The sequence below is a fragment of the Scyliorhinus canicula genome, chromosome 3, assembly GCF_902713615.1.
Source record: "Scyliorhinus canicula chromosome 3, sScyCan1.1, whole genome shotgun sequence".
Lineage (NCBI taxonomy): Eukaryota > Metazoa > Chordata > Chondrichthyes > Carcharhiniformes > Scyliorhinidae > Scyliorhinus > Scyliorhinus canicula.
In genome coordinates this window covers 51229275-51255001 of record NC_052148.1, presented here as the reverse complement: position 1 = coordinate 51255001, position 25727 = coordinate 51229275, and the positions used below count along the sequence as shown (strand labels likewise).

Genomic DNA, 25727 nt, shown 5'->3' with positions numbered 1-25727 from the left:
GGCTTGCCCAAGGTATTGGTGTCTAACAATGGCACTGTGTTCACCAGGGAACAATTTCATCACTGTCAAAATGAATGGCATCCACCACATTCAAACAGCCCCTTACTATCGAATTCTCTGCACTTTTGGGGGCTAGGTGGACGCCAGGGGGGTTGGCGACACTCCAGCTGGCGCCGAAGGGACTGCGCGAATCCGCGCCTGTGCCAATAGGCCGGCATGATCTCACGCATGCGCAGAACCGCCAGCGTGTTTTGCCACATGCGCAGGGGGTTCTCATCTCTGCGCCGGCCCTACAGGGGCTAGCGCGGAAGGAAGGAGTGCCCCCACGGCACAGGCCCACCCGCTGATTGGTGGGCCCCGATCCTGGGCCAGGCCACCCAGGATTCACCTACTTCCTCTGGTTCTATACATAATTTCCCTCCTTTGACCTTGAGTGGGCCAACCCTTTCTCTAGCTACCCTCTTGTTCTTAAAAACGTATAAAATGCCTTGGGATTCTCCTTAATCCTGTCTGCCAAGGACATTTTGTGACCCTTTTTGCTCCCCCAGGGTCGCATCCCCTCGCCCCCCCGCCCCCCCCCCCCCCCCCCCCCCCCCACCCCCACCCGAGGACCGCCCCAGCCGACGTACCTGCCAGGTCCCGCCGTATGGGACCATGTCGAACCCACGCCCCGGCGGGACTGACCAAAAACGGACGGCCGCTTGGCCCATCGGGGCCCAGAGAATTGCCGGGGGGGGGGGGGGGGGGGGGGGGGCCTGCCCCCGCCCGAAAAACGGCACTAGAGAATACAGCAGCCAGCGTCGGGGCAGCGGGGCGGAACTCGCGCCACTCCCCCGGGGGATTCTCCGACCCGACGGGTGGTCGGAGAGTCCCGCTGCTGATTCAGGGACCACTGTGCCTGTGTATAGTTAACCTTTCTCTTGTTCTAAAAACCCTTTAGGTTATAGGCGTATACGCTACAGTATTGCCCCAAACAACCATGTGCTGGGGCCTTTATCTGCTCTATTAATTAAAACATCTTTGCCAATAATACCACGATTAGTGGCCGAGTAAGTAGTAAAGAAAAGGAACATAACACTAAATAGCAAAATTTATATGTTAAATGCATTATGGCAAATGATTTTTGACATATTTAAATGGGAGGTCATCCATTTTGGGTCAAAAAAGGAATAGATCTAATTATTTCTTAACTTGTGAAAAGCTGGAAACAGTGGAAATCCACAGATTTCAGGGCCCACTTAGAGATCATTAAAATGAATCAGTCAAGTTGAAAAAAAAATCAAAAAGGCACATGAAATGTTAATATTTAGAACCAAGGGACAAAATATTAAGGGGAGGAAATTATGTTTGAAATCCGAGGTTCGATTACATCTGGAGTACTGTGTACTGTTCTGGGCACTGCACCTCCAAAAGGATGCATTGGGCACGGTCTACCGATGGCTTTGCGCCCGAAAGGGAGAGGCCTCCAGTGGAATTCCCGAGAGCCAGTACACCTCACGAGATCTACCCAGCTCTCGCGAGGCATCGTGATTTGGATCCCACACACAATGGGCAGAACCAAGCCTCGCATGCCAAAGTAGGTTTACAACCCGCTTAGACATACTGACCTGGTACCTATCAGGTTCCCAGCATCTACTGGCCTCCCCATGGAGTCCCCAGCCGGGTGCCGTGCAGTGCTGATCCACACAAACTTGGACCAGGCAACAGCATCTTGGGGGTTTCCTGGGCTATCGGAGATCCCTGGGTGGTCAGGGACAAGTCATGGTGGCCCCCCTGGCTCGCCCCCTTGAATGCGCGCACCTTGGCACTGCCATCCTGGAGCTGCCAAAGGTGCCCAGATGGTACTGCGAGTTCAGCTTCCCGGTGATGAAAATAACTCTAAGTGTGAGCCTGACCGAGAAGAAACTCCCCAGGACCCAGAAAAGTGATCCAGTGTGGTTAGATAGTGGCACTCTACCCCCTTCCCGGCACTCTCCCCCCTCCCCGGCACTCTCCACCCTCTCCGGCACTTTCCCCTCTCCCCAGCACTCTCCCCCCTCCCCAGCACTCGCCCTTAGGTTAGATAGGGTTGCTGGGTCACAGGGATCGGGTGGAGGTATGGGCTTAAGTAGGGTGCTCTTGGACTTCCGGTGACGGCGGGCGGGAGGCAGTCGCACATTGGAGGGCTCCCATTTGGGAACGGCATTTTCGGGGATTAACACCCGGTCCCAGGGGCTACAGAGGCGGAAAAAGCTGGGAGAAGGCACAGTGAAGAGAAATGTCAAAAGCAAGTAAACAAATGGCCGTAATAAAAGCATCTGAAAGTCCGTTGGGGAGTGGAAACGTCACCGCGGGGACGGCAAGAAAGTGGAGGCTGGGGCACCAGGGGAGGCCGCATTGCCCACGGCTGAAGAAATGAGTAAGGTAATGGCCACGGAACTCGAAAGGCAGTTCACAAAGCACATGAAGGCGATGAGGAAGGAGATGGGGACGGTATTGAAAGTGCTGGTAGAGGAGGCGATTTCCCCGGTGAGGGCGGCGGTATTGAGTGCAGTGGCGGAGGTGCGGGAGCAAGGCGAGGTGCTGAAGGAAGTGGAAGAGACATTATTGCAACACAGTGATCAAATTATCTTGACGGGGAAGAAGATGCGGAAGGTGATAGAGATCAACATGATCTGCGAGCCAAAATGGATGACTTGGAAAACAGATCCAGGTGACAGAATCTGAGGATTGTGGGTCTTCCTGAAGGAGTGGAAGGCCCAAGGCCGACCGAGTATTTTGCCACGATGTTGGCGAAGCTATTGGGGGAGGTGGATGATCCCTCCCAATATGAACTGGATCTGGCTCATCGGTCGTGGAGGCCTGTACCAAAGGAGGGTGAACAGCCAAGAGTAGTAACTTTGTGTTTTCATAGGTACAGCGTGAAGGAGAAGGTCCTGTGATGGGCAAAGCAGAAGTGGGTGGTGCAGTGGGCTGGAGCTGGTACACGCATATATCAGGACTACACGGTGGAGCTGGCGAGGAGGCAGGCTGCCTTCAGGTGGGTGAAGAAGGCACTGTACATCAGTAAGGTGCAGTGCAGCATAGTATATCCAGCTAAGTTGAGGGTGGTCTACAAATCCAAGGACTTTTATTTCGGGATGGCAGAAGTAGCGGAGGAGTTTGCGAAGGCAGAAGGACTATGGCTGAATTGAGAAGTGGTCATGTATCGATGTAGACTCATGTAGCGGTATTTTGTCACTGCGGTTGGTGTATGTGCGAAATGAGCTAACAATATATATTTGGACCTGGGAAGAGATGGGACTTTCGGTTGCAATGATGGTTCTTTAGGGCTTGGTTGTGTATGCAGGGCCTGTGTGCTAAAGGGGAGTTCTTGGTTTTCCTGGGACCGGGCAAGGGGGAAAGAGACCCGGGCGGGGGCCGCCACGCTGGCCAATTTAAGCCGGCCAGTGAATGGGAGTGAGGTGGGGGGAGAGGCTGCGGCCATCGGATTCCGGCAGAACAGGGCCCGATGAGTCTAGCCGGGGTGGAAAGTTGGGGGAAAGGAACAAAGGTTAGGGGGAAGAGTTTTGTAAAAGGAAGTAATTTAGATCGCAATCCATCCACACTTTTTTGGAATGGGGCAGGTTTTGCACTGGCACTGAGAGAAGCAGGCCGGAAACATGCCAACATGTCCGGCGTCACAGATATTGCCGGGGTGAGGGGGCGAGTGCTCAGGAGGGGAGAGAGTGCCGGGGTGAGGGGGGCGAGTGCTCGGGAGGGGAGAGAGTGCCGGGGTGAGGGGGCGAATGCTGGGGAGGGGGGAGAGTGCCGGGGTGAGGGGAGAGTGCCGGGGAGGGGGGAGCGGGAGAGCTTGCAATGCATGCGTGTCATGTACGGTACTCTTTCGGGGATTGGATGGCATTGCATGTTAGGGGGAGGGGGAGAACTCTATACGTCAACAGTGACCATAGGCGATTCCTGATTCCTTTTTCTTTTTTTTTCTCTCCTTTGATTGTCCCGCCGTGGGAGGCTTTGTTTTATTTGATGCTTATATTGCCAGGGGGGGGCGTTGTTTGGAGTGGTGGGAGGATGGGATCGTTGTTGTTGATAAGGAAATTGACTTTGTATTTGTTACCATTTACTGCTTGTGGGTGGGGTGTGAATTTTGAAGAAAATGTGAAAATGGAGAATAAAAATATTTTTTTAAAAAGTACTTCCAAGAGTCGGTGCAGACCCAATGGGCCGAATAGCCTCCTTCTGCACTGTAAATTCTATGTCTATGTCTATATTCACACCACCTCGGCCCGTCTTTCACTTCTTTACTTGTCCCATTACTATCTCCTTTTGCATCAAAGTCATCCCTTCTGCCATTTAATCTCTTCTGCCCTATTGCAGACTGTCCCTTTATTTTTTCCTCTCTTCCCCTTTTCCCCTGCACCTGCAATTGCTTCCAACTGGCATAGATCTCTAACATTTTTCAAATCAGCTGCCTGGCCCTGATCCTGAAGAGGCAACCCTTCTGCAGGGTGGTCAGAGGCTGCAGCTGTAGCCCAGTGGCCATGGTTGCTGGGGTGGGGGTGACCCTCGTGGGTTGAAGCCCCTCCCCCACTTGCCGAACATCAACCTGCCATGGTTAGCTGGCCATGTCTCTTGCTGACTGAAAATTTCAATTGGTGTAGGAATGTTGGCTCTAATTCCCCTCAAGGGGCTACCTGGCACATAGAGGTGGGTAGCCATTTTGACTCTGATCCTTCTGTTCCAGAAATGGTTCAGGGTAAAGATCATGTGTCTGAACCAACACAATGGCTGGTAGTGCGGATTAGCAGACCCAATGATCTCCAATCCTGTCCCCAAAACTTCTAAAAACCTCAAATGAAAATCTTTCTCTCCACAGATGCTACTTTTCCTGCTAGTTAATGCCACCATTTTCTGTTTTTTATTTCAGGTTTTGTATTCGATTTTAGTTCACTGCCATTCCAGGAATTCCTATTTTAAAGTCCTGCTTTTCTCTTTCTGATGGGCTTTCTGTTTGTCTCCTTCAGCTTGTTCATCTTCTGTTTTTTTTTAAATTAAGTTGTCAGGATATGAGCATCTCTGATCAGAACAGCAACCAAATGGCCTTGAGAAGGTGGTGGCTTGCCACTTTCATAAACCATTGCAAACACAGCAATTTATTACAACCAGTTGGTTTGCTAGATCACTTCAGAGTCGAGTTAAGAGTCAATTAATTGCTGTTTGTCTAGCGTCACATACAAATCAGACTGGTTGTGACTGGCAAATGTCCTTCATTAAAAGACTTTTGTTATTTTCTCACTCCCCCTTTGCCTGTCTCAGAAACTTGTTACATCCCTAACTTGAAAAGCTAACTCTGTTCCTCACTTGACAGAAGTTGCATGATTTACTCTATATTGAAAGAATTTCCAGTTTACTCTGAAGCAATAATAGATGAGTGATCAACAAAAACTAGGACGGAATTCTCCCAAAAAATGCTAAGTGCGGCCTCCAACGGACAACTAGGTACGATACCTGGTGGGCAGTTTGGCGTAATTTAGATGGCAATCCATCCACACTTTTTTGGAATGGGGCAGGTTTTGCATTGGCACTGAGAGAAGCAGGCCGGAAACATGCCAACATGTCCGGCTTCACAGATATTGCGACACCCTTTTTCAAGGGCGTCCCAATGTCAAAGTGACATTTAAATCTCCACCACCCCTCCCACCTCCCCCAACATCGTTAACATCAAGGCTTCATTACCCCCCCCCCCCCCCACACACCCTCCACCTTCACTAGCCTCATGCCCCTCTCCCAAATCGCAGGTACCAACGCTCCCACACTCCCAGGTGAGCAACACTCCACTACCAGGTCACTCAATCCACGCCCCCTTCAGGCCCTGCCCACTTTCCGGCCCCATCCCTTGGCTTTCTCCGATGACACCCTGGCAGTGCCAACCTGGCAATGCCAGAGTGCCAAGGAGCATGCCATGTACCCGACCACCTGGGGCCTCCAATGGCCTCTGAGCCCCCTGGCATTGGTGGAGGCCAGTATTGATTCCTGCTGTCCTCAGCTGCATCGGCAGGGCGTGAGAATGCGGGGAGTTGAGGGAATTTGGCTTTAAACTCGCTTAAATACTTATTTAAATAATTTAAATACGCTAATATGGTTCATGTCCAGCGAGGGCGTAAATCAGATTGAGTCAGGTGTCGCCGGTTGGCAGCATTGTACTCCATTCGATGCCCAGCATGAACTCCATTAAAGAGCTCTACCACTATTCTCTCAGAATAGGGGCTGTTTAGCACAGGGCAAAATCGCTGGCTATGAAAGCAGACCAAGGCAGGTCAGCAGCACGGTTCGATTCCCGTACCAGCCTCCCCGAACAGGCGGCGGAATGTGGCGACTAGGGGCTTTTCACAGTAACTTCATTTGAAGCCTACTTGTGACAATAAGCGATTTTCATTTCATTTCATTTTCGAATAGCGGGATGAGCATCAGGCACAAGGTGCCCAGAGAATCGCCCCCGAAAGCACTAAAGTACATTCATAATAAGGATACCCAAGTGAAGGTAAACAAAATATGGAATAAAATGAAAAGGACGATCTCACATCCAGTTACTTTGAAGTGCAGTCACCACTGCCATGTAGGAAAGATGGCAACTAATTTGCACAATGCAAGGTCTCACTAACAGCAATTGATAATAACAAGATGTTTTTGGTGATGTTGTCTGAGGGATTTGTCAAGATAATAGGGTGATCTCCTCGGTTATTCTTTGAAATAGCACCATGGTATCTTTTACGGCAATTCACCTGAGCAGGTTTAATATCATCCAAGGAATGGAGGAAACAAAGGGCAAGGGAATAAAGGGTGCATGTATAAATCAAAGGGTGCATGTATAAATCAAAGGGTGCATGTATAAATCAAAGGGTGCATGTATAAATCAAAGCAAAAAGGGGTCAACATGGGAAGTAAGACTAAAAGGGGAACAAAAGAGAGATTTAAAGATAAGATAGAGGCCCAGAGATGTGTCTATTCAAAAATCTATCTGAACTAAAACATACAAAACCTTTCTATTGATTAAAGTATAGGGGAAGGCAAGTTCGTTGAGCTCAAAAGAGAAGGTTAAAACACATAGCTCTTTCTGGCTTGATGGACAAGGAGGAGCTTTTATTGTACAATTTGGAATAGAGAGGTAAATCTTGAACACTACCTCAAGGAAGTACGACTTTCGATCGAATGCTAGTGATATGAACTTGCCAAAGATCAACTCACATACAATTTGAGGCAGTACTTTCTCACAAAGCAGAGTCTGAATGATCTTTTTGGCAGGGTAGTGAATTATCCAATATTCAGGGAAATGTTTCAACAGGGAGACTGTCGGTAGGCACAGAAGGATAAACTAGATGGGATGAACACTTCCATTGGAAATTATATTTGTGGCCTCTGTAGTAATCTAATGCTCATCTAATGAGTGTCTAGAGCAAAAGGATAATTCATTAGCAAACTGAATATTATCTAGTTCCATTGAGGTTAAATTGTTATTCAAATAAGCGAGAGATCCTTGTTGAAATTTGTGCTAATTCAGTTAGAGATAGCAACAGACAGAACAATTATCCATTCTTTGAACCTAGTGCTAATATTACAGGTATAATGTGAGTGAGTTTCAGCCAGCCAAGTGATCCTGCTAATTTATTTCATCATGCTTTCACTGGCTGGCATTTCCACAAGAGATCTTTTAATTCTTCGAGGTTTGGATAATTCTTTCTGTTTTGAAGCAGCAGATATATTTTCTTTGCCTGGCAATATGCAATTAGCTCCTAAGAAATTTAGTAGCTTATAAAAGGTACGGTTTTGAGAAAATCTACAACAGCAAATAAATGTAGAAATGTGCATCATTTTGATGGGTGCATTTTTCTTTATCTCCCCCCTTTCAGCCATGAGCGTGTTTTCACCCCTTTCTCATTCCCACTGATCGTATGCACACATGTTCTGAAAGGTTCAAAGTTTGCCAATATATCTAAAATATTACAACTCCAGAACTGTGGCAAAATAATGGAACATTGAATATTTCCCAATTCACTTTCATGTAAGGAAATGCACAAGATCGTCGAACAAATTTCTGCTGGAAATATTCTAGAACAGTTCTCACTGCACATCTTGGCCTGGCTTATAAATGTTGGCATTGTGAATGCCTCGTTCAAGTATAACCTACCTGATAAAGCCCTGGTGGTGGCACTCTCATACAGAGGGACCCCCTGTCCTACATTGTTAAAGGCCTTCAAAGAAATGACATAATGGGAGCTTGGCTCTGCAAAAGAAAACACAGTTTTAACTTCAGTGTGTCTCATTATTCTTACTGATTAGAGGTATTGTGTGAAATAAAGGGTCTGGAGTGCAATATTTTCGCTGCTGATTTTAAAACAAGTGTGTGTCCTAATTCATCCACACACAGACGCATAGGTATATAATTTTTCACTATTTGATATGGATCCACAAATACGTAGAAGTCATTTGTAGAATTAGACCCAATTAGTTATAGGTCACTGCCAAATTTTACCAATAATATTGATTTGACAGAATATAATAGGAACAAGTGCTACTTACCATATGACTATGAAATAGATCTGTTGCTATGCAACAGTTTATTATCTAAGTACCATAATAACCTAATGAAGTTAAACCTGTGCATAATTTGTATTCTTTTAGATTCCTTTACCATTAAGTTTTCCTTTCATATGTTTTCTGCCTCTTCTCCTGTAGTCACTCCCCTATGAAAGACTAGGGAGGGGGAAATATCCATTTATCTGCCAAGTTAACCAGGTAATGGGCCCAAATGCAAAATTAGTGATAATTGGCTTGGTCAGGAAGTAACATTTGCAGGGATTTCTCCTGGTTTCCTGCTATAACTTCATTGGAAGCTTGACATTTATCATATAATTTATCATAGAATGTACAGTGCAGAAGGAGGCCATTCGGCCCATCGAGTCAAATCTCAAGATGTCTCCCAAGCTTCTGCCAAATTACAGTGGCAGGTTGGAGTAACCTGGAGATTCCAGGCACGCCTGTTGAGATGTATGCATTTTCCAACATGAGTCACTGCCGACAAGCTAGCAGTGGGAACTCTGATTGTCATTTCTTCCCCCTTGTCTAAAAGGATGCTGAAACTAACTGTAGCTTTTCTTCTTTAATCCAAGTAGTAAGCTCAATGTTTCACGGGTAGCTGATTTATTTGTTAAAACATGGTAATACAGTACCATGACAAACCTTTTTCCATGTCACACAGATTGTGTTTCACTAAAAGTAGATTTTAAAAATATATTAAAAATACAACATTTTAGCTGAGAAGGACTGTGACTGGGTTACAAAAGTCCAATTTCATAATGACAGCATATACAAAATTCACATATTCTTAAGTGAATGAATAAAGATGGAACTGTGTTGTCTTTATGACAAAGAAATTGTTGATGCATCATATTCCCTTCAGTAGTAAAGTCAATACTTGAGTAATATAATTTTCATTGCCCAAGGACTAACAAACAGCCATTCTGTATATGGGCTTGGGCCAAAACTTTGGAATACTTTTATTTCCATTTATTTACTTCAACTCTAATCTGTTGCTTTCCTCCTTGTAGTTAGAGGATAACTAGAATTAGTTTCCCCACCTCTATCGTCAAGTACAAGCAGTTTATGGACTTTTCAGTTTCTGAAATTGAGACTATTTATGTTAGTGCTGCAGCCACCAGCTCATTTCCCTACCCCTCTGTTACTCCAGGTCCAACTCCGTATCGCTTGTAGGTTCATCCTGAATCGCTCCAGTTCTTTCCAAGCTATCTTCTAGCTCAAAGGGCAGCAACTTAAGGCATACGTGTCAAAGATGGGATGCAAGATGATTTTCAGTGGCACACAAGATGATTTTCCAGTCGGAGCCATCAGAGCCTGACATATCAGCAATAACCTGACAGACCAGTATTTAAAATTCAGGACTTGAGAGTGGGGCAGGGTTGTTCAGGAGGGGTTGGAGGGGAGACTAGATGGGCAGGGCCTGGGGGTTTCCCTTCATTCTTATTTTGAGGTGATATTTATCCTCATATTAACATGCTGGGGATTTGGAACTTGCTTTCCAGTCACCATTACCCCAACAATGCACTTCAATCTCACTTGGAGACAAATAACCCACTTCCGCATTAATTGCTGCTTACAGTAATTATATATAGTGGCCTTATGGACTTTAAAATGTATTAATAGCAGGCAAACCTTAGAGTAGAATGAATAAATGAAGACTCCCATGCCTGCATTCAAAAATGTTACTGAGTCCCCGATCTACCTCCTGCTCCCTTCATCCCTCCATTAGCTACCAAACAACTATTCAACTTCCTCCTCTTATCCTAGTGCTAATATCAGCAATAACATAGGAACATAGGAATTAGGAGCAGAAGTGGGCAATTCAGCCCCTCGAGCCTGCTCCGCCATTTAATCAGATCATGGCTGATCTCTTCCTGGTCTCAAAGCCACCTCCCTGCCTGTTGCCCATATCCCTTTAACCCATTTTTTAAAATAAGAAATATATCTATCTCCTTCTTGATACCATTTATTGTTTCAGACTCCACTGCACTATGAGGGAGCAGGTTCCACAAATCTACCACCCTCTGGCTTTTGCATTGTCCCCCCCCCCCCCCCTCTTCAAAAACTACTGCCATTGCACCCTTCTCAAAAATGGCATCTTCATTCAGCCTAACTATTCTAACTGCTTTCCATATTTGACCTTCCTTTCCTTTCAAACTAACTGCTGATCTCCTCCAGTTCTTCCATGTTCAAATTCCCTCAGCTCCTGTCCTATCTGCAGCACCATGCCTCACCTATCAATGTCATTAACATTACGTTATTTTAAACAGAAAAGTGTTACCCTCTCTCTCTGTCTCAAACACGTTGCAATTTGACGCAGTCGGCCAATTCATGCCTATTTACCACCTGTCATTCATGAGACTGCTCTTTCTTAGTAAAAAGCACGACCACTCTCTTGCTCTGCGTCAAATATTTCTCCAGTTTTTCCTTAAAAAGTACAATGGTCTTTGTTTCAACACTCACAAAGGCAAATAATTTGCTGCTCCAATTTCTGGTTGCTGCCTCCAACCTGTACAAGTTTAATGGTCAAGCAGCTAATTCTGACCAGAATCTCTTCTATTAAAATCCTATATGAGGCCCTCATAATAAAACAGGCTGAAGCTGTCCCCTTGCCCCTTGTGGACAGGCATGGCACTCACCCTGCTGAATTACTGCTCAGGAATCACGGCCAACATGCACATATTGGCTGGAATTCTCCGACCGTTGGGATTCTCTTTTCCTGCTGGCAGTGCACCGGCCTGGGGCGGCTTCAATGGGAAACTCCATTGACAAGCGGCGGGAAGAAAGAATCCCGCCGCCAGCATATCAGAACTCTACTTATGTGTTGTTTCATTGCGTCTTCATCAAATCTGTAGGATATCTAAAGTAGCAATTTTGAAATTCAATCACTGACCTTATGCTAAATCAGCAGCTAAAATGCACACAGCAAAATCCCACAAATAGGAAACGAGCTCAACAACCAGTTCATTTGGTTTAAGTGGGGTGAGTTCAGATGTGGTGGGGTTTATCTTTGTTTTCTGACAGGAAATGTCAGGTGATAGGTCATCAGAGTGTTGAGATCAAACCAGCTGACTCAAACTGGAGAGACACTAGGCCACTAAGTTTGAGATGATGATTACTGTAGGCTGCACAGGGTTTGTAACATTCTAGTTTTGCTTTCATGGTTGCAAAAGTATTTTCAGATCACAGATTCACTGTTTAAGATATTAGTGCCAGATGGCAAGCCAGTATTTCCATTTCTTCTCCAAAAGACTAGGTTCAGGTGCTACTTACCTAGATTTTCAATGGAAAAATAGCGTTGCTTGCTGTCGACTTGCACAGTTTCGGCATAGGGGCTCCCCACTCCGTAACCAATGATGTAACCTCTGACCGCTATGTTTGGGTTTAAAGGTGGAGTCCAACTCATCACAATGCTTGTGGTCAGAGGCCTGACGTGAAGAGAACTTGGCTGGTCAGGAACCTGGGATTCTGTGATTGAAGAAGAAATTCCTCTATGAATATATATATATATATAATTTTCAAATCCATTTTATAAAATGACCAAATAGAAATACACATTTTAAGAAAATAAATTTTTCTCATCCACTTGTCATGCAAGTGTTTGGAGCACAACTGTTTTCGGACAGGCTTATTTTATTGTATCTACATTTTGTGCATTCTACCATTGAAATGCCTCAAAGAGTTTCATACAATGGATTAATTTTGAACTAAACTGACTGTTAATGTGTACACAAATGCAAAGTATCGCTATGTCAGTCAAATCATTCAAACAATAACGAGATTAATCATTTTGTGGTGTTGTTAGCTGAAGTCATAATAGTGGTCAGGTCACCAGGAAGAACCACTGCTCCTCTTTAATTACCCTCACTAGATCTTAAATTCCACAGGAAGATAGGGGGAGGGATTTTCCGATTAGCATCGGCGAAATTGCGTTTGCCGATCGCCCTGGAGAATACATTTTTAAGCCAAAAACGGGGGTGGGGGGGGGTGCGTTTTTCTGAGGCTCCACCTGCTCAAAAATGGCGTACTCCTCATGCCGTCGGGACAGCCTCAGGACGTCACCTGAGACCCTCTCCGATGCTCCGCCCCCAATGGGCCGACTTCTCGATAGCGTGGAACATGTGTCCTCTCACTTTTCGTAAACCTGCCGTGGCAGCTGCGGACTGTGTCCAATTGAGCCACAGTCGGGGAGGTAGCCGTTCCGCTGGCAGGAGGGGCTTTAGCAGGGGCTGCGGGGTCTGGTGGGGGGTGGTCCAGGGCTGGCGAAGGGCTTACAGGGGGCAGTTTTTGGCAGGCTGGGTTCACGCACGCCCGTGCCATGTTGTACAGTGCAGCCGCTGCAGGTCGCCGCCCTACGCATGCGTGGCCACGGACATGGCCATTCTGCACCCTTATCGGCAGATACCCAACATGGTTGTGAGCCCCTCACCCGTCCAGGAATCAGTGAGGGAATATCGCCGATTTTGTGGCCATAAAACACCTGCAAATTCTCCATTTGAGCCGTCACTTTGCTGCTGAAACGGAGAATCTAGCCCAGGATCTCAGTTTAATATTTTCAAGTTGATTTTCCAAATGAGCACTGCTGGCATGGATGCCTGCCTGTAGACAGATCCTATGTGTACTTCCCACGACCTTGTGCCTGTAAATGGTACCACAGTGGAGTCTTTGCTAACTACACAGTCGGGCTGTTTACACAATCCTAATTGCTCGAAGGCTCTGAGGAATTGGCTGAGATGAGCTATGGCTTCAGATAGATTCACTATCGATTGACTAAATCTGAATTCCAATCAGATTTTACTGAAGCCATGATTGTTCGCCACGAGGTTTTCAGCTTTTACTTTAAATTTTGTTCCTTTAAATGAAATGAAAATCACTTATTGTCACGAGTAGGCTTCAAATGAAGTTACTGTGAAAAGCCCCTAGTCGCCACATTCCGGCGCCTGTTCAGGGAGGCTGTTACGGGAATCGAACTGTGCTGCTGGCTTGCCTTGGTCTGCTTTCGGAGCCAGCGATTTAGCCCAGTGAGCTAAACAGCCCCTGCCTGTTAACAAGAGTGTTAACAAGCTTGCCTTTAAAATGTTATTATAACAGATAGATAGATAGCTCTCCAGACAATGGGCTGGATTCTGAGGCTATGTCCGGAGAATGTGTTTAGTCTTACGATGTAAAAGTCAGCCCGCTCCTACACCGATGCTCCGCCAGTGGGGGGATAGCAGCCGTGCCACGTAAAAGCCCCGGCGTTCCCGACAAACATGGCCGGAGAATTGCCGGGTCTGTGACTGCGCATGCGGACGGCGACGACCTGCTGCGGTTGTGCCGTACAGCATGGCACCGGCCGCGCATGGACCCAGCCTGCCAGATAGTGGCCTATTGTAGCACTCCTCACCACACCCGGACCACCCTCCACCAGTCCCCCCAGACCCCGCCGAAGCCCACGGAACGGCACCCCCTCCCGACTGTGGAGGTGCTGGACACAGTTTGCAGCTGCAACACCAGGTTTCCGAAAGCTCAGCACAAGTGATCCACGCCATCGGGAAGTCGGCCCATCGAGGGCGGCGCATCGAGGGAGGACCTTCAGGTCACGTCCTGAGGCTCCTGATGCCATTTTGGAGGGGACGGAGCGTACGAAAACAGGCGCTGCCCCCCGATTTCGGAGTAAAAACGGTTTTTCCGCCTGATCGCCGAATGCGGTTTTGGCGTCGACCAAGTGGAGAATCTTGCCCATAACTTTTGCCAAAACACCTCAAACCTTTCAATGCTAACCTGACAAGGCACATTTCTGCAAAGGGTTCTATGTTAGTTTGGTTCTGCTGTGCACACCAAGAAGAAATTGCCCTATTTGTTACATTTCACGCAGGGTGGAATTCTCCTATCCTGCCCCTGACGGGTATGAGCGGAGAATCTTACGCAAGCCAAAAGGTCGGAAAGCTGGCAGCATAAAATCAGGTTGCAATTCTCCCAATTACCGGTTAATGGCAGGTCGGTCTTCTTACTGACTGGTGGTGTGAATGCCATTTGCATTAAATTGAATCTCACGAGCGCTCATTAACACAGCTGCCCATCAGCATTCTGCCAGGCCTTCCAAGCCTGCGTCACGCCAGTGTGAAATTAGGTTGGTCTAAAACCCAGTTGCTTAAGAGTGGCGTGCACAAGCCCAACTTCAGTGTGCAAGAGACTTTGGGGTGAGTGCAACACTGCCATGGTGCTGCACTGTTCCCAGTGCACTGTTCACCACCATGCTGCTGGACTCATTGACCCTCCTGTTTTACCAAGTTGGATCAGTATTGCGCTTGGGTTGGGGAATATCCAGTGTCCATGTCCCTGGTGCTACACACCAGCACTGTGCTGCAGGACCCATGCAGCCATGGCAATAAAGGCTTGAGTTTTGACTGGGGGTGGTGTGAGAAGTGAGGCCGGGGTGCTAGGGGTGGCCTGACTAAGACAAAGCAGGTAATGTGCAAGGAGGACTGCGTAATGGGTGGGGTGACGGGGTAAGGAGTGGGGGGGTGAGTGCACATGATGGCAGGCAAAGGGGCAAGGAGGTGGATGAAGAAGATGAACAATGAAAGGCAGAGGGAGGACTGAGGGTAGGGAAACTGCACCCACCTCTATAAAAAGCTCACAAACAAGGGGGTCAAAGGGATAATGCATTGTTTCCAAGAAGGAGATGTACAAAGACTCCAGATGCGATGAGTAGAGTGGGGCATAGGCACCCTGCAAGTAATAGGCTCAGGGGAGGAGATAGCTGAGGAGATTGTGGAGGCATTGGTGGTGATCTTTCAGGAATCACTGGAGGCAGGAAGGGTCCCAGCGGACTGGAAAGTGGCTAATGTAACATCACTATTTAAGAAGGGAGGGAGGCAGAAGACGGGAAATTATAGGCCAGTCACCTGACTTTGGTCATTGGCAAGATTTTAGAGTTCATTATTAAAGATGAGATTGCGGAGTACTTGGAATTGCATGCTAAAATAGGACTGAGTCAGCACGGCTTTGTCAAGGAGAGGTCATGTCTGACAAATATGGTTGATTTCTTTGAGGAGGTAACAAGGAGGTTAGGTAAAGGAGAAGCTTTGGACGTATTTTATTTAGATTTCTAGAAGGCCTCTGACAAGGTGCCGCATAGGAGACTGTTAAATCAGTTAAGAGCCCATGGTGTTAAGGGTGAGACCCTGGCATGGATAGAGGATTGGCTGTCTGGCAGAAGGCAGAGAGTGGGGATAAAGGGGTCTTTTTCAGGACAACAGCCGGTGATTAGTGGTGTGCCTCAGGGGTCAGTGCTGGGACCACAGCTTTTCACAATATACATTAATGATTTGGAAGAAGGAACTGAACGCACTGTTGCCAAGTTTGCAGATGATGCAAAGATCTGTAGAGCAACAAGTCGTATTGAGGAAGCAAGGGGGCTTCAGAAGGACTTGGACAGGCTAGGAGAGTGGGCAAAGAGGTTTTAGGATGGAATACAATGTGGAAAAGTATGAGCTTATGCACTTTGGAAGGTGGAATGGAGGAATAGACTATTTTCTAAATGGGGAAATGCTGAGGAAATCAGAAGCACAAAGGGACTTGGGAGTCCTTGTTCAAGATTCTCTTACATAGAACATACAGTGCAGAAGGAGGCCATTCGGCCCATCGAGTCTGCACCGACCCACTTAAGCCCCCACCTCCACCCTATCCCCATAGCCCAATAACCCCTCCTGAACGCATTTTTGGATACTAAGGGTAGTTTACCATGGCCAAACCACCTAACCTGCACGTCTTTGGACTGTGGGAGGAAACCAGAGCACCTGGAGGAAACCCACGCTGACACGGGGAGAACGTGTAGACTCCGCACAGACAGCGACCCAGTGGGGAATCGAACCTGGGACCCTGACGCTGTGAAGCCACAATGCTATCCACTGTGCTTCCGTGCTGCCCCCTAATCTTAATAACGTGCAGGTTCAGTTGGCAGTTCGGAAGGCAAATGCAATATTAGCATGTTAGTTGACAGGGCGAGAATACAAGAGCAGGGATGTACTTCTGAGGCTATATAAGGCTCTGGTCAGACCCCATTTGGAGTATTGTGAGCAGCTTTGGGCCCCTTCTCGAAGGAAGGATGTGCTGGCCTTGGAAAGGGTCCAGAGGAGGTTTATAAGAATGATGCCTGGAATGAAGAGCTTACTGTATGAGGAACGGTTGAGGACTCTGGGTCTGTACTTGTTGGAGTTTAGAAGGATGAGGGGGGATCTTATTGAAAGTTACAGGATACTGCGAGGCCTGGATAGAGTGGACATGGAAAGGATGTTTCCACTAGTAGGAAAACTATAACCAGAGGGCACAATCTCAGACTGAAGGGTTGATCCTTTAAAACAGAGATGAGGAGGAATTTCTTCAGTCAGGTGGTGGTGAATCTGTGGACTCTTTGCCGCAGAAGGCTGTGGAGGCCAAATCACTGAGCGTCTTTAAGACAGAGATAGATAGATTTTTGATCTACAAGGGGACCAGGGGTTATGGAGAAAAGGCAGGAGAAAGGGGATGAGGAAAATATCAGCCATGGTTGAATGGCGGAGCAGACCCGTTGGGCCGAGTGGCTTAATTCCGCTCCTGTGTCTTGTGGTCTTATGCTTGCCTTTTCCCTCTGACATCCTGCGTGGTGTTGGTGAAGGAAGTTGAACTGGAGAGAATGATATGAGTGGTGACCTTTAAACCTCGAAGTGTACGGCAGGCAGTTGAATCAGCTGCCGACCGCTAGTTGACTCTGAAGGAAACGTGCCTGTACATGATTAATGATGTGGAGATGCCGGTGTTGGATTGGGGTGAGCACAGTAAGAAGTCTTACAACACCAGGTTAAAGTCCAACATGTTTGTTTCAAATCACTAGCTTTTGGAGCACTGCTCCTTCCTCAGGTGAATGAAGAGGTAGGTTCCAGAAACATATATATAGACAAAGTCAAAGATGCATTCATCCCCCACCATCTGGCCTGGCCTTGCAAAATCCTACCAACTGTCCTGGCTTGAGACAATTCACACCTCTTTAACCTGGGGCTACCCCTCTCTCTGGATCTGTAAAACTTAATTACCTGCAAATGGTCGCATTCAAAGCATCGTTTTGCATCTTTGACTTTGTCTATATATATGTTTCTGGAACCTACCTCTTCATTCACCTGAGGAAGGAGCAGTGCTCCAAAAGCTCGTGATTTGAAACAAACCTGTTGGACTTTAACCTGGTGTTGTAAGACTTCTTACTATGATTAATGAGGTTATAAGCGCAAAACCTGGCATGGGATTTTGCCAATCTGGCCAGCAGGAAAGGTGCCACTGGAGCCGTCTGCCTCCGCACCATCTCAAAATGGCATGGTAGCACAGTGGTTAGCGTTGTTGCTACACAGCGCCAGCGTCCCAAGTTCAATTCCCGGCTTGGGTCACTGTCTGTGCAGAGTCTGCCTGCTGTCCAGTATCTACGTGGGTTTCCTCTGGGCACTCCGGTTTCCTCCCACAAGTCCTGAAAGATGTGCTGTTAGGTGAATTGGACATCCTGAATTCTCCCTCTGTGTACCCGAACAGGTGCCGGAATTTGGTGACTTGGCGCTTTTCACAGTAACTTCATTGCAGTGTTAAAAGTAAGTCCCATGACAATAAAGATTATTATTAAAATGGGAGAATTCTAGTCATAATTTCCTGATTTTCTCAGAGTATATTATTCTCTCAATTTCTTCTCTAAGATACTGTCACTGGGTGGTATGTTTCTTGCAGCTATGAAATTAGGAATCAGCCTGTACCAGATTATTTCTTATTTCACTCTAGAACTTGCCATGTCTCAGATAGAGGACCCATTTTGATTGGCGCTCCATTCTTCTTTGTTGGTAGCCACTTGACCTCTACAGTTGCCTCCCTATTGTAGACAATCAATGCATAGTACCGTCCATGGATCCTCGATCAATAGACTAATCAATGCAGTGATCAGGAGATCAAATTTGCTCCCACCAATGTCTTGGGTCTCCTTCATCATACCTTCATGCTGGTCACAAAATCTTGACTTCACTATCTTGTTGGTTCCCTCGCTCTCTCTTCTCTTTCTTTCTTTCTTTCTCTCTCTATCACACACACACACATTTTCTTTCCTGCATCTGTACTCACATCTGTACTCACATAATTTTTCCTATAAAATCAGATATTTCTCTATTTATTCAAGACAACTGCAGTGAGGCTATAATGATGAAGCACAAATATATAAATGTACTGTCAGTAATACATAAAGAAAGAAAACTCAGTTATAGATCTGCTATTGTGCTGCAAAATTACTTCCTCTTATTGTTTAGTCGTAATAGCGAAAGCTCATGATTAAATATTTTTGGTGCTTTGTAACCTTCACAGAGCCTGGCAAAAGAAAATGCTCAATAGAAACAAGACAATTGGCCGATATGCTCAAGCTGCAGTGTAATGACAGCGTATATTGTACATAACAAAACTGGCATCTGATCAATTTATTCGCACTAATGGCTTCCGCTTCATGCTCCATGAGTTAACGCATTCACCACTCAAGTTACATCTTTTGCACGAGGCATTTACTATTCAACAGCCCTCTCGGTTGATCTTCATACAAAACCATGGGGCGGGATTCTCCATCCTGCCCCCGACGGCAGCGAGATTCTCGTCATGCCAGCCGGCCAATGGGGTTTCCCTTGTGGGCAGCCTCACACCATCAGGAAATCCCCAGGTGTGGGTGCGCTGCCAGCGAAACTGAGAATCCCGCCAGCGGAGAATCCAGCCCATGAGACCAAATTACTGATGATCTGTTGGCCATCATTTTAATTACCACAGTTTAATGCTGTAAGTGGTGTGTCAACGTTTAGTGAAATGATCATTACCATCTAAATCATTCTCTGGTGTTTCCACTGTGAACCAGTCGGATGCAGGGCCTGTCCCATTCACTGTCATGGCAGCAACTTGAAAACTGTAATGACCTCCTTTGTCCAGACCTATCAATCAAATCAAGGCAATGGTTAGTGCAAACTGTCATTCGATGTTTAGTTAATGTTTTATATGATTCATATGTCAGACAAGAAGCAACAGATTATAGAACAAGCATTGTAATCATCTGTTCTCCTTTGAATATGAACTGAGGCCTAACAACCAGGGTACATAGAATCATAGAATCCTGGCATTTGAATAGATCTTGGCTTTGTGCGGTACTGTAAAATGAGTGATAGTGAGTCAGTAGCACAACTTACATCTCTGCTGATTTGTGTTTACTGAAGCAGATGGAATTAAATTTAGTAATAGATGCAAAAATGGTGCCAGCTCACTATCAGCTCGTTTTCACTATTACACAGAGTCAAGATCTACTCTGTAGAAATCTGTCATTACTGGAATTGATAATACATCACTGGAAGAGGTTGCCATTTTCATTATTGTGGGGTACTGCATTAACCGCACTACAACTCTACTGAGAAAAGACCAGAACACCGAGCCCCGATGCAATTATTAGGGTGTACACAGTGCACATACAAGGTTACAAATTGCATGGATCCATTGCCAGCACAAATCTTGTGAGACACGAACATCCAAGAATAGTATAAATAAGATCAGGCCATATGGGTCGTTGAGTCTTCTCAATACGATCATGGCTGATCTTGGGCTTCAACTCCACTTTCCCACCTGGTCACCATATCTCAAGAGATCCAAAATCTGTCTATCCCAGCCTTAAATGTATTTAATGATGGAATATCCAAAACCCGCTGGGGTAGAGGATCCCAAAGATTCACGACCCTTTGAGTGAAGTAATTTCTCCTCATCTCAGTCCTAAATGATCTGCCCCTGGCCATGGTTAGGAGGGAGGATATTATGCCCCAATTCTGCATCCTCTCGTCATGCTTAGTGGGTGAATTCGCCATGGTTCCATGTGCTTTTTATCTCATAGTGCTTGCTTGCCTCAGTTGATAACAATTGCCTTGCTCAAGAACTTGATTGCTCAATCTATGCTGACATTTCAGTGTTTAATGAAAGCAGTGCTTCATTCGCAGAAATAATCCTCATACTGTCGGCTACTTTCTGCCCTCAGAGTTGATTTATTTTTTTTCATATTTTATATTACCTTTCTGCGAAGTACCGTCTCCCTATGACCTTGACAGCATTTTTATTTGTCCAAATACAAAAAGAAATTTTCAGCAATGTGCTCAGAATAATGGTCAGGAATTTTCTTACTGCCGCTGAACCACTCTGTAACTTTGCTGGTAGTAAGGGAACTCCGTTCTGCCGGTAGCATACGCACGCCTGCGGGTTTCCTGGCGGCATGAGGTGGCCTCAATGGGAAATCACATTGTCAGGTGGCCAGGACGGAGACTCCCGCAGACAGTGAGGCCATGCCGCCAAGGGCTGGCTGACCGAAGAATCCCTCAGAGGAGTCTGTTTACTTTAGAAATAGGGGGAGGCTGGATTTTACAGCCTCCTGCAGCCATGTATTTGGCAGGGGAGGGGGGGGTGGCTACATGAAATATGTTGGGTACATGGCCAACCTGCTTCTTGTCCACACCCGACCCGGTCTCCATAATATGGAGAGTGGGTAAGTTGCCCACTAGGTCACCCACCCTGCCGCCTACTGAGGCCTTTAACTGCCCACATAAATAGCAATTAAGGGCCTCAATCCACCTCCACTGTCACAAAAGGCAGGCAGGGCAGAGTGCAAAGGCCTTTTGTGAAAGGGTTTCTTTGAGAAGACATGAAGAATGGTGGCTCATCAACTGGAGGTACCTGCACACATCAGGGGGCAGCACCCCCCCCCCCCCTTCATTCCTTGCCACCTGGCCAAAACCTGACCACCCCACCCCACCTTTCTCACCCCCATTCCCGAGCCTCTTTGATCCCTCTCCATCATAAAACACCAGGACTTGCATATCTCTGGTCACCATTGCTCTCCTCCCCGCAGCCACTACTGAATTTTTGTGCTTCCGCGACTGCTAGAGCAGCCAGCCAATCATAAGACAAGGATGGAGAGTGAAGAGTTGTGGGTAAAGGGTTGAAGCCTGAAGTAGTAAGCATTTCTTTCTCTTGTGATTGAAACTTATTCACAACAGCTGTTTGCTTTCTTGGTTTCAGGGGACAGGGAGATTGGACACAACTCCCCACAGACTGAGCAGAAAGGTTGGCCTTCTTGGTAGGGGGTTGTCTCAAAATGTCCATTGCGAGAAGTTTGGGTATAGAGGGATATGGGCCAAATGCGGGCAAGTGGGACTAGCCTACTGATAGAAACTGGGGGGTATGGACAAGCTGGGCTGAAGGGCCTGTTTCCATGCTATAAATATCTATGACTCTATCTCTGAGGAGCCCACAAAGTCTGGTGTGCAATAACCAGGTTTCATACAAACTCAGGATTATATGGACAACAAAAAAAAAGCCACAGCCATGGCAAACAATGTTTGCATCCCAGCCCAGGGACATTCGGGAATCCCTGTCTGGGTCTGGGCTGCAGATTTTTAACTCCCGCCGAATAGTTCCTATTGGCCGGGCCTCCACCCACTCAATAGGGGAACTCATATTCCACGAGCTCCACGGGGCGATTTATCGGCTTTCTTGCGCAAGGCCCCTCCTCCCAACCTGAGGGCACTACGTTCCCCTTGTAGTCTTGAGCCCTTTTCTTTGTATTTTCCAGGGACAGCGTTATCCCAATGGTCTTTTTCAGGTCCAGGTTAGACTCCGCCTGTAATTTATTTTGAGTGGTGACATTGTATTTTCCACACACCAATCTATTGCATGGCACCTTGATCAGTGATGGGCCCAATTCGCAGTATTCCGCCAATTTTTGCAACCTTCTGAGAATTTCAGTGATGGCTCCCCTGGGGTCCTCCCTGCCATATTAAAATGGTGGCTGGAATTCTCCGACTGTTGGGATTCTCTGTTTCTGTTGGCAATGCATCCCTGCGCTCCTGGTGGCGTGGGGTATCGCCAGTGAGAAATCCCATTGACAGCGAATCTCGGAATCCTGCCGCCAGTGAATGGCATGCCATCGGTAAACACGCAGCTGGAAGACTGGAGAATCCAGCCAGGTATTTTTGGAGGATGACTGATGGCTTCGGGTCCGAGTGATTTCACACTAGGCCTACGAGATTGTCAAATGTTTTTGAGGCAGGAGCCTCAGGGTTGGTTAGGCCTTATATTGTGCTGACCATTGGGGGCCCGCAAGCTGTCAGGATGATTACTTTCTGCTTCTTGTGTCCCACAATGTTATTGGCCCGAAAGAAATGAGCTTTGCCACGTAGCACAAGTGATTAGCACTGTGCCTTCACAGCGCCAGGGTCCCAGGTTCGATTCTCTGCTGGGTCACTGTCTGTGTGGAGTCTGCACATTCTCCCAGTGTCTGTGTGGGTTTCCTCCGGGTGCTCCAGTTTCCTCTCACAGTCCAAAGACGTGCAGGTTAGGTGGGTTGGCCATGATAAATTGCCCTTAGTGACCAAAAAAGGTTAGGAGATGTTATTGGGTTACGGGGATAGGGTGGAAGTGAGGGCTTAAGTGGGTCGGTGCAGAATCGATGGGCCGAATGGCCTCCTTCTGCATTGTACGCTCTATGTTCTATTTGGCCCAATCTTCTCCGTGACTATCGTAAGACTTGGGTTTACCGACAAAAGACATTTTGCGTTGCATACCGGAGAGCTGTTTGTTTCACTCTGAAGACTGCTTGGAAATCTTGCTTTACCCTCGTCACCAATGTAATAATGCCACCAAGGCCAGGCTTCATACAAACTCCAGTTTGTTTGGACAACAAAGAAGAGCCACAGCTGCAGCGTACAATGCTTGTGTCCCAGCACAGGGACCATTAGGAATGCCAGTTAAGGTCTGGGTTGCAGGCTTTCAACTCCCGCCGAATAGTTCCCATCAGGCAAGCCTCCACCCACTCAATGAGAGAATTGATATTCCACGAACCCCACGGGGAGATTTATCAATGATCCCCCATGACCTACATGGTGGCCATAACATGGTGGGATCAGCATCGCCCATCACTGGAGTAAATTCCAAATTCATGTCTATGTAAATTTAGCTCCTTCATGGATTCAGAGAGTCTTCCATCAAACTAAAATGTGCAAACATACTTTATGAATATAATGTAAAACCAAGCTGCTATCTCTCTAATCTGGTGGCTGAAGTGGATGTTAAACATGCCATGGCTCATATGTTATAGAACCATAGAAAGGTAGAAAATAGAAGCAGGAGGAGGCCATTCGTCCCTTCGATTCTGCTCCGCCATTCATTATGATCATGGCTGATCATCAACTTCAATACCCTGATCCCGCCTTCCCCTCATATCCCATGATGCCTTTAGCCCCAAGAGCAATATCTAATTCCTTCTTGAAATTACACAAAATTTTGGCCTCAACTACTTTCCATGGTAGCGAGTTCCACAGGTTCACCACTCTCTGGGTGAAGAAATTTCTCCTCACCTCAGTCCTAAAATGTTTGCCCTTTATCCTCAAACTATCACCCCTAGTTCTGGACAACCCCACCATTGGGAACATTCTTTCCAAATCTACCCTGTTGGAATTTTGTAAGTTTCTATGAGATCCCCTCTCACTCTTCTGAACTCCAATGAATATAATCCTAACCGATTTAGTCTCTCCTCATATGACAGTCGCGCAATCCCAGGAATCATCTGGGTAAACCTTTGCTGCACTCCCTCCATAGCAAGAACATCCTTCCTCAGATAAGGACACCAAAGTTGCGTACAACATTCCAGGTGTGGCCTTACCAAAGCCCTGTAAATTGCAGTTAAACATCTCTATTCCTATACTTAAATCTTCTCGCTATGAAGGCCAACATACCATGTGCCTTCTTTCCTACCTGATGCACCTACACGCTTACTTTCAGCGGCAAGGACACCAAGGTTTCGCTGAGTATCCACCTCTCTAAATTTACACCCATTTAAATAATAACCTGCCTTCCTATTTTTGCTACCAAAGTGGACAATCTCACATTTATCCACATTATACTGCATTTGCCATAAATATGCCCATTCACTCAGCGTGACCAAATCTCCCTATAGCATCTATAGCATTTCTACATCCGCCTTACAGCTCATAGGGCTGAATTTTATGTCCTTGTCGAGGAGGTGGTGGGGTGGAAAATGCAGCGAGCCATTCAAAAGTCCTTTTACTTCGGTGGGAGTGGAAATTCCCACCCATACCTTGTGATACATTGAATAACCACAGCGAAAGAAACATATTTGAGATGAGGAAAAGAATTTACATTTGTGAAGGAGGTAACAATGTATTTTAATGTTCTTTTACCTCAGGAAGATATGCAGTTGTCCAATTGATTGATGTACATGGAGGATCCAATGCATAAAATGGAGGACAACACCGGGGTTGAAGAGAGCAGGAGAGAGGATGAGTCAAATCAAAAATTAATAACCAGGTATCATCATGGTTCGTTTTAAGAGTATGTAGATTGTTGGAAGAAGAACTGAAGGAGTAAGCTTTTTTTGTTGTGAGATCCTGCAAGATATATTTTGACTTCAACACTAAGAGAATTACGGGAAGAGGAGGAACAAGAGTGTGTAGGATGATACAAGGAAATAGAGAAGGAGGTTCCTCGGAGTACTGGCAATTGCATTTTGAATCTCTCCTGTATGCATGTTGTCCAGATGGAGGTAGATTGGATGTATAATAGCCTGTACAAGTAAGAAACTTGTCCAGTGTATCACACTAAATACAAATGTTGTACATCCTTATGTACAGGCGGAAATATTCCATCCAGGACAAAGTCCTGCGACAGGGTGGGTATGGACAGTGTCTCCTGCTGTGAAAGCCAATGGGAAATCCCACGGTTTCTCCCAACCCTGGTGTCATCCATTATTCAGACAGGGGTTTCTTGACGAGCACGGTAGCATAGTAGTTAGCATCAATGCTTCACAGCTCCAGGGTCCCAGGTTCGGTTCCCGGTTGGGTCACTGTCTGTGCGGAGTCTGCACGTCCTCCCCGTGTGTGCGTGGGTTTCCTCTGGGTGCTCCGGTTTCCTCCCACAGTCCAAAGATGTGCGGGTTAGGTGGATTGGCCATGCTAAATTGCCCGTAGTGTCCTAAAAAAGTAAGGTTAAGGGGGAGTTGTTGGGTTATAGGGTGGATACGTGAGTTTAAGTAGGGTGATCATTGCTCGGCACAACATCGAGGGCCGAAGGGCCTGTTCTGTGCT

At 46.7% G+C, this 25727-nt stretch overlaps 1 protein-coding gene across 1 annotated transcript in view; it reads right to left on the bottom strand.

Annotated features, from left to right (window-relative positions):
• Positions 1 to 25727, bottom strand: part of dcc (DCC netrin 1 receptor) — a 1518136-nt gene that overhangs the window by 160639 nt on the left and 1331770 nt on the right. Inside the window, exons 16-18 of the mRNA XM_038792949.1 lie at positions 19419 to 19529; positions 11848 to 12042; positions 8165 to 8260 (exon numbers count right to left, since the gene is read on the bottom strand). Of these exons, the coding sequence (XP_038648877.1) occupies positions 8165 to 8260; positions 11848 to 12042; positions 19419 to 19529 (402 nt within the window). The remainder of the gene's footprint in view (positions 1 to 8164; positions 8261 to 11847; positions 12043 to 19418; positions 19530 to 25727) is intronic.